An 11,767-nucleotide genomic window follows, 5' to 3' on the forward strand; every position below is an offset into this window, starting at 1 on the left:
TCCCCAAGTGCGTAACTAGTTTGTTCAAGTGTTTTAGGAATTTCATTCAAGCCTGCAACTAATCTATTTGTGGTTTCATAGAAAATTGTAACTCATACGTGTCTATAACTGTTTTGTCCCCAAATAATCATAGGGGGAGTTCGTTAGGTTTTATGTTGGCCCATTCAGGGTCTAAACATGTGTTTATCTTTATTTGAGACATGTGCCCTGATGTCCGAATATGAGGTAGTTTATGAAGATCGATGTCCAGATATAATAGGTGATGTCCGAACATGAGCTAGACCCAAGAGTATATGTCCCCTAACATGTCTAGATATGCCTAGGTTGAAAAGCATCACTAGCAATGATGTCTAGACACAGAGGAAACATGTCCAGACATGCTCCAAACCCAAGAGTGCATATTCTCTAGCATGTGCCTATTACGAGAATGGAGTTTATGCGGAACAATTATTAATATTATGATATATTAAAATATATGATACGGTAGAATATTATATTGTGTTTATTTTTATTTGATATTGTCTTTATTTATTTTCATGTAAGAGTCTTGATGACTCAGCCCTAGTTTATATTCCAATAAGAGCTGATGACTCAACCCTAGAAAATATTGTAATAGTTTGCCTATTTAAAGGTCATTATGTTATGAATAAAGGAACTAGAAAATTAATCCAAACTTTATGTTTGAAAAGGTTTTAGGTTCCCTTCAACGAGTCTGAAGGGTCTAGGTTCCCTCAAAACTTAACAATCTATCCTATTACGTTTATGTAAAAGCATTCACGTAACATTGGTATCAGAGAAGCCAAGTTGATTGTTTTCTATAGAAATTAACAATCCATGGAGGATTCACATCTTGATTGACTTGAACAACAATTTGCTAGTCTCATAACTATGTTCAAAGGCTTGATAATGAAATGAGAAGAGCAGATGAAAAGGATGGAGAAAAAAATCGATAGCTTTCTCTTAGAGAAGGGGTTTGATGTACAAAAAAAATAAAGTCATCGTTCAGCCATTCCGGCATGTTGAAGCCTCAATTCCACAACCCAATCTCACTGCCACCCAATTCCGCCACCATCCAATCACGCCAATGGATCAGAAAAAGGCAACACCCCCAACTGCATATATGCGCCTTTTTGCCATCACAGTCCAACACTGCCCCATCTTAGCTGTGTCTCCACTGAAATCACCAACTTCGTCTTGCTTGATCATGCCAACTTTGTCATCTCACGCTAGATCGTGGTTCACCCAAAGGAGAAGAAAAAAGGGCTTAGATGTTGCTTGGTTCCAAAAGAGAAAAAGAAAGAAAAAAAAATGGTGGGAATGAAAGAAGGCCACGTGAGTGAGCAAGCTTTTTTCTTGAAAAAAATAAAATAAAATAAAATAAAATAAATAATTGAACATATTTTCAGATATTTTCAAAAAAAAAATCTTGCCCTATTCCAAGAGCAAGATTATTTCAAGAACAAGATTTCGGACCTTGAGGACAAGGTCCTCTTCAAGGGGAAAAGAATGCTGCAAGAATGGAGTTTATGCGGAACAATTATTAATATTATGATATATTAAAATATATGATACGATAGAATATTATATTATGTTTATTTTTATTTGATATTGTCTTTATTTATTTCTATATAAGAGTCTTGATGACTCAGCTCTAGTTTATATTCCAATAAGAGCTGATGACTTAGCCCTAGAAAATATTGTAATAGTTTGCCTATTTAAATGCTTTTATGTTATGAATAAAGGAACCAGAAAATTAATCCAAATTTTATGTTTGAAAAGGTTTTTGGTTCCCTTCAACGAATTTAAAGGATCTAGGTTCCCTCAAAACCTGATAATCTATCCTATTACGTTTATGTAAAAGCATTCACGTAACAGTGCCCTAATGTTCAGACATAAAGGTTTGATTATGCATGAAAACCCCTAGTTATATCTGGACATTCCTTTTACATGTCTAGATGCCACCATGCAGAGCAAACTCAATTTGTTATTTAAAATACCAATCTTGTTCATTCTTTTCTCTTTTAAGCACGATTTTCCAGAGAACTCAAGAGAAGTTGAGAGACATCTTTCTGTACCAAGTATCTTCTTGATTGTGTTGATACACAAGATACCTTGGGGTTGTGTGCCAAGAGGACAGTTCATGCGATGTGAAGACTCTTGAAGTTTGGATGAAACCACGATTTTGCTGCACATTCATGTATTAACAATAAGTTTATCAGTGGGTCGATAAGGAGTCTACGAGAAATCTGACCAGTGTGGAACTAGAGTCTGCAGAGGATGCAGGGAGGTGAGTGAGGAGCTCATCTGTACAAAGAATCAGGAACTACAATAGGTTTTGTAAGTGTCTTGTCCTTGTATTATTTTTCGTAGCATATTTCTTGGTTTTGCTGTTCCGAATAGATTTTTCCTTTAAATTGTCAAAGGTCTTCCTCTTCATCAACATATTGGTGTGTTGATGATGTGTTTGAAGATTTTTGTATTTGTGGTTTGACATTTTTATAACTGTAGTATTTTTAATTTGAATTTATAAATTTCTTTGTATTTGTTATGCACGTCTTGGGGTCAGAATATTGTTTTTTCAACTTAGGACTTCACTCCTTGATTTGCCGAATTTGTGAGGTTCTCTCCTTATGTTTTTTATTGTTTAATTTGTAATATGCTTCTTGAAGCTGTTTTGCCCTTTAAGAATTTATACAATGGTGCAGTGCTTGTACAAAGACAGGAGAGTTGGAAACGGTAACTGGTGGGAATTCCTTGTACTTCGTATTTCAATCGGTATAGCATATGATCCCAAGAGTAATTCAATCGGCTATAAATCACGTTTCATGTAACAAATATCACTAGTTTGAATCTTCCTTTTTCATTTCCTTATGTGAACATTTCAATAAAAAAAAAAAAAAAAAAAACAAAAAAAGATTAATAAGCGTATGAACTATTGTAACTTCATCTTAAATATGTCGATCTACAAGTAGTGTAGACGTCACTTTAGAGGTTTGTTCTCTTCGTGTAGTTATGAATTTCTTAATAAGAGAGAATAAAGAAAAGAAAAATGATTCACGCCAATATTTTCCTCATCTCATCTTATAAATCTAACCATTAAATTCGTAAACTTAAGTGGAACCTAAACGAATTCAATGGTGAACACTCCACAAATATAATAGTTGATCCATTAAATTAGTAAAATAATACAAAAAAAAAAGATGAGAAAAATATTAACGTAAGCTATTTCTCTAAATAAAATATTTTAAAGTAGGGAAAGATTGAGAGTGAAATGTATGGTTTTGTTTGAAAAAATAATACCCGAGCGTTTTTTAAGCTAAAATTTGTTGAAACTTGACTTGACTAGCATAGCGTGACAAAGATAAGAATAGTGTCCATCCATCATAGATGGGCAAGCAATGTATAATAACTAACAAAAAAAGGATGACATGTTAATGATAAGAAGATATAATTGCGTGAACAAAATATGCAAAATAAATCCTCGCCCGACACATGCCATATCACATGCCATATCGTGATTCATATGGTAAAATAACAATAATAGAAAATCTACAAGAATCAGAAGAATAATGTTGTTCCCTGCTTAATTAAAAGGTTTCTCACAAAGGACTAGGGGGGGCAGAGGAAGCAGTCTTCAACAGGGAATATGACAGTGAACCCACCACTCAGTGAGGTGAAATAGAATCAACATGGTGGGGAACAAACCATGTCTGACTAAAGAAACTCCGACTCAAAAACCCATTAATCCAACATGAAAGAAGCATAGCCATTTGTCTGGATCTCAGGAAACAAGACCAAGAGATCACAAGCGTATATAAGGTTGTGCAAACATGGCGAGAATAAAATCTTCCATCCAAGAAGAGCATTGCAGAACAGCATAAGAGGAAAAAACAAAAAGAAACAATGAGCACCAGTTGTTGCATTCATCAAGAACTTCAACACAACCCTGCCACATGTTTCCAGAAAATGGATATCTCCATCAGTCGCCATGCAGAAGATGAGTGTGGCTTATGTTGAATTAAATTGCAGATGGCTTGGTTCCAGTAGAAAACACTTTCACAATTTAAAATTTAAAACCATATACATGTCCAATTAGCAACAAAGAAACCCAATCATGTATCCATAAAGACCATACACTGCGAATCATCCTGCCAAAAGGTTAATTACATTAATATAGCACATCAAATAATTTAAGAACTAGCATGCATGTATAGAAAAATATATTACCCGCTTGACTCCTGTTTTTAGTAAGATACTGAAACAGGGTAGCCAAAATGGGCATTCTACTTCTAGAGCCACTTCTTCCCAAGTGAAAAGAAGCATACTCCCAATGACATACCCATGAATCGGTCCTCCGAATACCCATCCAACCAAACAACCTTCCGTTTCTGCAATTGCCTATGAGATAGCCAATGCGGATTGGGCAGCAATTAGGGTATTTCCAATTCTATGCATGAAATCACAAGATATCCAGCAGCAATAATGGCATTCACAGACTACAAGACCAATTTTGAAAGTCCATGTCAAGCAAGCATAATATCCCATCAGACCAAAACATCGAAATGAGCATTTTTGGAACACAAAACAGGTCAAGTATCATGCCAATTTTTGCACTTCAAACTACTGATAGACTGGATTGATCCACCCAAACAATTTTCCTAAGTAAGAATCCAGCAAAATGAAACTTGGACGCTTTTAAGACGGTAACTGCAGCACCTCCGGTTCCAAAGCTGCAATATAGCACAATGACGTAATTCAGTCACAATCAAAGTAACCACAAAGGACATGCAAACTACAGTATATGTTGCGTACCACAATGAGAAGCGGTCACTCTATCCGGAACGAAAACCTCCTGTGCTACGACGTTCATAAGGTCCAGAACGGTCACGACTATACCGATCAGCTCCAGAACCTCCACGACTACCAGAGTCCCTGTTGCGCCCACCAAGTCGATCTCCGTTTCGATCGGGACCATAACGGCCAGCCCCGCCACCACCACTACCACCAGACCTATCATCCCTGCCACCATACCTGCCCCCTCTTGCCCCTTCACTTGGACACTCCCTAGCAAAATGTCCAGGCTTCCCACACTTAAAGCACTCTCCACCATTAGAACCACGTCCACCTCCATAGTCACGGTTACGGTCACGATCACGCCCCCGGTCACGGTTACGGTCACCATCATAATCTCTACCTGAACCTTGGTGAGGCTGAGCTTTATCAACAGTAATAGTTCGCCCATCTAAATCCATTCCATTCATTTCCTCAATTGCTTCTTCCATTGCTTTCTTGTCATCAAAAGTGACAAACCCAAATCCACGAGATCGCCCAGAGAACTTGTCAACAACAACCTTTTTTTTTTTTTGAAAAAGAAAAAGAAAAAAAAAACAACTTAACCATCAGAATCCCATTGGTGACTACTAACCCTAAGATAAATTCATATGACAAAAGTTGAACAGTTTCATGAGTTTCGGTTACGCCGTATATTTATCTATTTTAAGATTTTAGACCACCAGTCATATCTTTGGCAGACATTACAGATTTCACTTCTGAATCAACAAAGCCTCATGGAAAACGATGTCATCCAAACAAAGAATATTTCAGCCTCGGCAGTCTTTTCCACCATGAATGCAGCAGAAACCAGCTCCAGAGGCAAATATATCAAACAATAAGAAGAAACGAAATTCAAATTGAAACATACATGTAAACAGTAAACAAAAAAAAAAAATTCAGACAAGCTAAAAAATGGGCCAAAAAAAATTAATAATTGAACAGTTTCATGAGTTTCGGTTACGCCGTATATTTATCTATTTTAAGATTTTAGACCACCAGTCATATCTTTGGCAGACATTACAGATTTCACTTCTGAATCAACAAAGCCTCATGGAAAACGATGTCATCCAAACAAAGAATATTTCAGCCTCGGCAGTCTTTTCCACCATGAATGCAGCAGAAACCAGCTCCAGAGGCAAATATATCAAACAATAAGAAGAAACGAAATTCAAATTGAAACATACATGTAAACAGTAAACAAAAAAAAAAATTCAGACAAGCTAAAAAATGGGCCAAAAAAAATTAATAATTGAACAGTTTCATGAGTTTCGGTTACGCCGTATATTTATCTATTTTAAGATTTTAGACCACCAGTCATATCTTTGGCAGACATTACAGATTTCACTTCTGAATCAACAAAGCCTCATGGAAAACGATGTCATCCAAACAAAAAATATTTCAGCCTCGGCAGTCTTTTCCACCATGAATGCAGCAGAAACCAACTCCAGAGGAAAATATATCAAACAATAAGAAGAAACGAAATTGAAACATACATGTAAACAGTAAAAAAAAAATATATATCAGACAAGCTAAAAAAGGGGCCAAAAAAAATCGATAAGCACGCAAAAATAATGGAAGGATTGTTACCTTTGCTTCAAGAAGCTTTCCAAACTTTTCAAATGCATCCTTTAGAGCTCTGTCAGATGTTGACCATGAAAGGCCACCAATAAAGCACCGATACTCCAACTCTTCTGACATATTTTAAGCTGCTGTTTGTTTTTTTTTTTTTTTTTTTAACAATTTGAGAAAAGAATGATCACGCGTGAAAAAAATACAATGGTTCATTCAGCAAAGGCAATTCTGCAATCTACGCATATAAATAGACAGAAATTGGCTCACACCATGAAAATGAATGATTATCTCTTGAGAACAAGTAATAATGAACAATGACTACCAGACACTAATTTTGTACAATTAAAACAGAAGCACATCAGTTGGAGAAAGCAAATGATAAAAATCCTTTCATGAGGAAGAACTACATCCAGCAAGGCAGTCCAGACTAACAAAATAAACAGAACAATTCACATTTAAGTTAATTATAATAACTGATGTATAATATTTGTGAATGATATCATAGTCCACTTTCATATAACAATTATGTATTACAAGTTAACAATATAATGATATAATGAAACATGGCCCATCCTCTTTCAACTTCTATAGCTTTATCGCTAACAACCGTCATAAGTTAGCCACAAACCACTCTTGCTCGAATATATATAGACAACGTAGCAACATTCGTATTTCAAGGATGTAAAACTATTTCATTAGAAATTAAAAGCGGGATTTTCACAAAATCCCTAATTTTCCACGATAACCCGAAGGAATAAAAAATAAATAAATAAAAAATCCACAAAATATACAGCTTTATCCGATTATAAATCATCAAGCTTTCTTATGACTTAACCCTAACAATATTTTTTGGTGGAATAATGATAAGCTTCTATCATCGAAACCCTAATTATCCATAGCAGGCAAAAGACAAATTGTTCCTATCGGAAAAAGAAGATTGAATCACAGAAACAGAAAGTATATGGCATATGTATAGATAACTTAGTGGAAACTTAGATTCTAATTGCAGAAATTAAGAATCGAAAAACCAAAATAAAAGTTGTTTGAAGAAAAGTGAAATCTCGATTAGTAAAAACTGAAAAAATAAATAAATAAATAAAAGATTAATCGGCGTACCAGTTGATTAATCGAGATTTAGATCTGAAGGATAAAGATGCTGCTTCGCTTGCCTCGGAAGAAATTGAGAGAGAGAGAGAGAGAGACGGAAAAACTGTGGGTATTCTATTTCTATAGTTGTAGTTAGAGTGGAGACTGGGTCAAATAGCAATAATATTCTTCTTTTCTTTTTCCTTTCGTTCCGAGATAGGGCTGATCAGTGGGCCGAGCTGGACTCGGAGAAAGTGTTTGGGCCTGCTGACATCAAAGTTAAGTAACCCCACCCAATGCTAGAATACTTCTGTGGCTACAACCAAACATAGCCAAAGTATTTTTAAAAGAAGAAAAGATTCTCCTAATAATTTTTTTATTTTCTTTTTTCGGGGAAATCTTATTTACTGTGACCACCAGATCTTTTAGAATTCCTAAAAAAGGTATTCATTCTACCAAATGAATTTGTTCAAATTTTCGTCATTGTTTTATATTCCGATGGAGAACTGATCATAAAGGACCTTTGACAAGGTGTTTTGTGACTAGTATTAAGATGTGGCGGAGCAAGATTAAAATATATAATTTTTAAGAAATAATTTACTTATGGTTTAACTGGAGATTATCCCGACGCTGCGAAGAGAAAAGAAAAGCTGACACAGGTTTGAATATCTAATTGCTGACGCCAAGGGGATGCTCAGTAGCCTGCGGGGATGGAGATTCCAGGACGTTAGAAAAACGGCGAATGAAGAAGCACATTGGCTTACTCAACTGGCGTTATCTTATAATGCGAATATTTTTGGCAAGACTATTTTTCCCCACTTTAATAGGAGTTTGTAGCTTTCGAGCTTGGTTTCTTCGAGTAATGAAAATTTTGAATCCCACTTTGATATATATATTGTTAGAAAATTAATATGCACAGCGGAATGAGTACCTTATTTGTCTGCAATCAAATTCTTCAATGAATTTCTTCCTTTTTCCCAGTGATGGAATACACTACCAGCAATTACTGGAGTAATATTCACAGCATCCACAGTCTAAGAGCACCAATAATGAAACTATATTGAGAGAGAGTTGTTTTCTGTTTTTCCTTTTCATACGTACGTCTCTCAAACTATTCTTTAAGAGAGTATTTATACTATCACTCATTTAAATGAAGATAGCAGTTTTTTTTTTTTAGAATAACTGACCATGTCAGTTTCCTACTTGCAAGCCAAGTGTTGTATCACTTGGCTTCGTACACGTAGAGGCGTGCCTTTTGTGGACGCCTTATCATTATTTTCAACATCTCCCACTCGCACACAATGGGCACGACCTAGTCATGCATCTCTCAATGTATTTTTCATTATTCATACTTGCAAATAGACTGTGCGACCACCGAGTACACCTGCATAAGAAGGTTGGGAGCACTATACCAAATCTTTATCAAAAAGACCAGCATAGCAACATCCCTAAAAAATGTCTCGTTATGCCCTAGACCCATTCGAACACATCAGATCAAACATCTCTAATCCCTCTTGAGTTAACTCAGAACAATGTTTGACCTACCCATAAAATACCATGATGATTGTTGTATCACTTGGCTTCCCAGTGATGGTACTACCGTACTGGAGGCAGTCTAAGAGCCTATATTTTGTTTTCTGTTTTTCCTTTTCATACGTACGTCTCTCAAACTATTCTTTAAGAGAGTATTTATACTATCACTCATTTAAATGAAGATAGCAGTTTTTTTTTTTTAGAATAACTGACCATGTCAGTTTCCTACTTGCAAGCCAAGTGTTGTATCACTTGGCTTCGTACACGTAGAGGCGTGCCTTTTGTGGACGCCTTATCATTATTTTCAACATCTCCCACTCGCACACAATAGTCATGCATCTCTCAATGTATTTTTCATTATTCATACTTGCAAATAGACTGTGCGACCACCGAGTACACCTGCATAAGAAGGTTGGGAGCACTATACCAAATCTTTATCAAAAAGACCAGCATAGCAACATCCCTAAAAAATGTCTCGTTATGCCCTAGACCCATTCGAACACATCAGATCAAACATCTCTAATCCCTCTTGAGTTAACTCAGAACAATGTTTGACCTACCCATAAAATACCATGATGTATTCACAATTATGTCGCTATTATCATATAGCGCCTTAACCTGTCGACAGTGAATACACTCAGAAATGTGTTATCGAATAGTCTTCCCTTCGCACTCATGCCACTCAACTTTGGTCCAATCGCTTTCCCAGTTATGTCCCTTTAGACTGCGTCAATCATAGCCATAGGCAACATACTAGAGTAGCAGACATAATGACCTCCGTCTTATGACATAGTCAAAAAAGTCAACAAGGGCACAAAATATATATAGTCATAGAAAATGACCTGTGGGACTCACATGGTGAGGAAATAGGGATTGATTCACTCACCTCCTCAATTTGGTCGCATGAGCACATGTAGTATGAAATACATGTTACAGTTAAGTTCTCTTAAAAAAAACAAAAAAACGTATGTCTAAACTCAATAAATTGTACAGATCGTAGTCTAGTTGGTACACAAGCGCCTAACTCGAGCCCTTCATTTGCTCACCATCTTAGGCGCCAAATTAAGGTCTCACATTCGGCTAATCATACGTTACATGAATTATGGGCTATTCATGCATGGTCTAAACAACACTAAAGACCTCATCTTAGCACCAACTAAGGCAACATTTGTTTGTGTCAACTACCTTTACTTGCTACACAAGTATCAAAGGGCACAATGTCTCATCTCAACTTGATACCCAAGCGCTAGAGGCGATTGCTCATGTGAGTGAGCCAATCTAAACCTATTGACATACCTTCCATACCATGGAACCAATCACTTGGTAAGTGTGTGTATTAAACAATATGCCATATGATAATTCAAAAACAAATAATGAATAACATCATATGCATTAATAAATAAATATCCCAAAAGAGTACAACAATCGTCAACTAAATAACAAATGATTACATTCTACGCTGTCCCAAACTCCTAACATGAGTCTGTAAAGCATCTCTAGCGATAGGCTTTGTCAAGGGATCTGCAATCATTTGACTAGTAGAAATGTGTTTCAGGACCACCTCTTTTTGCGCAACCATATCTCTAATGTATTGATATCTTATGTCGATGTGTTTGGTCTTCCCATGATACTTGGGGTCCTTAGCATAAGCAAGAGCTGCTGTACTATCACAATGAATTGTCACAGGATTTGGAGCATCTGCGACAATCTCAAGATGCTTAAAGAATCTCCTCAACCAAACAGCTTCTTGAACTGCTGCAGAACAAGCTACATACTCGGCCTCCATAGTCGATAACGCTATACAGGGTTGTTTCTTGCTACTCCAAGTAATGGCACCATTATTAAGCAAGAAAGCATATCCAGATGTCGATTTGCGCTCGTCTAGGTCACTACCCCAGTCAGCGTCACTATATCCGACAAGACGCAAATTCGAACCCTGATAGCAAAGTACATAATCTGCGGTTCCTTTGAGATATCTTAATATCCGCTTGACTGCTTTCCAATGGATCTGTCCGGGGTTAGATTGGAATCTACTAACCAGGCCAACTGCATAGCATATGTCCGGCCGAGTACACATCATAGCATACATCAGGCTACCTATGGCATTAGCATAAGGAACACGGGTCATCTTTTCTTTCTCATCCTGAGTCTTAGGACACATCTCTTGGCACAAATTTTCACCTTTAGCAATAGGATTGTCAATGGGTTTACAATCATACATCTGAAAGCGTTCAAGAACCTTCTTTATATAGGTTTGTTGCGAGAACCCTTCTTTTCTTTGTTTCGTTGCGACAAAAGAAGAATGTAGTCTACCTCACCCATGTCCTTCATCTCAAAGTTGGAGGACAGCCACCCTTTAGCGGCGACTATCATATCCTTATCATTTCCGGCCAACAAAATATCATCAACATACAATGACAAAATGATGAAACTCCCCTTGGACCGTTTGACATAAACACAATGGTCTTCTTCAATCATCGTAAACCCATTCAAAAGAATAGCTCGATGAAATCTTAGATACCATTGTCTAGATGATTGCTTCAGGCCATAGATGGACCGTTTTAGCTTGCATACTTTGCGCTCTTGTCCATTGGCCACAAAACCAATTGGTTGATCCATATAGATCTCCTCATCTAGTTCTCCATTGAGAAAAGCTGTTTTAACGTCCATTTGATAGAGTTCCAAATTCATAGAAGCAACTATGGCCAGAATCAGACGAATTGAGGCAAACCTTACTACTGGT

At 36.6% G+C, this 11,767-nt stretch overlaps 1 protein-coding gene across 2 annotated transcripts; it reads right to left on the reverse strand.

Moving 5' to 3' along the window:
* Positions 1–4,469: 4,469 nt before the first annotated feature.
* LOC132177725 (glycine-rich RNA-binding protein RZ1A) lies at positions 4,470–7,652 on the reverse strand. Of its 2 annotated transcripts, none has more exons than XM_059590166.1 (4): positions 7,522–7,652; positions 6,421–6,539; positions 4,813–5,351; positions 4,470–4,730 (listed from the first exon to the last, which is right to left on the reverse strand). In XM_059590166.1, exons 2-3 carry the CDS (start codon positions 6,529–6,531, stop codon positions 4,833–4,835), a joined length of 630 nt encoding a protein of 209 aa, XP_059446149.1. In that variant the 5' UTR covers positions 6,532–6,539; positions 7,522–7,652; the 3' UTR covers positions 4,470–4,730; positions 4,813–4,832. The 2 variants fall into 2 exon arrangements, with proteins under 2 accessions (XP_059446149.1, XP_059446148.1); XM_059590165.1 differs by having other exon boundaries at positions 6,421–6,542; positions 7,522–7,651.
* Positions 7,653–11,767: the final 4,115 nt, after the last annotated feature.

This window comes from Corylus avellana, chromosome ca4 (genome assembly GCF_901000735.1).
Source record: "Corylus avellana chromosome ca4, CavTom2PMs-1.0".
Classification (NCBI taxonomy): Eukaryota; Viridiplantae; Streptophyta; class Magnoliopsida; order Fagales; family Betulaceae; genus Corylus; species Corylus avellana.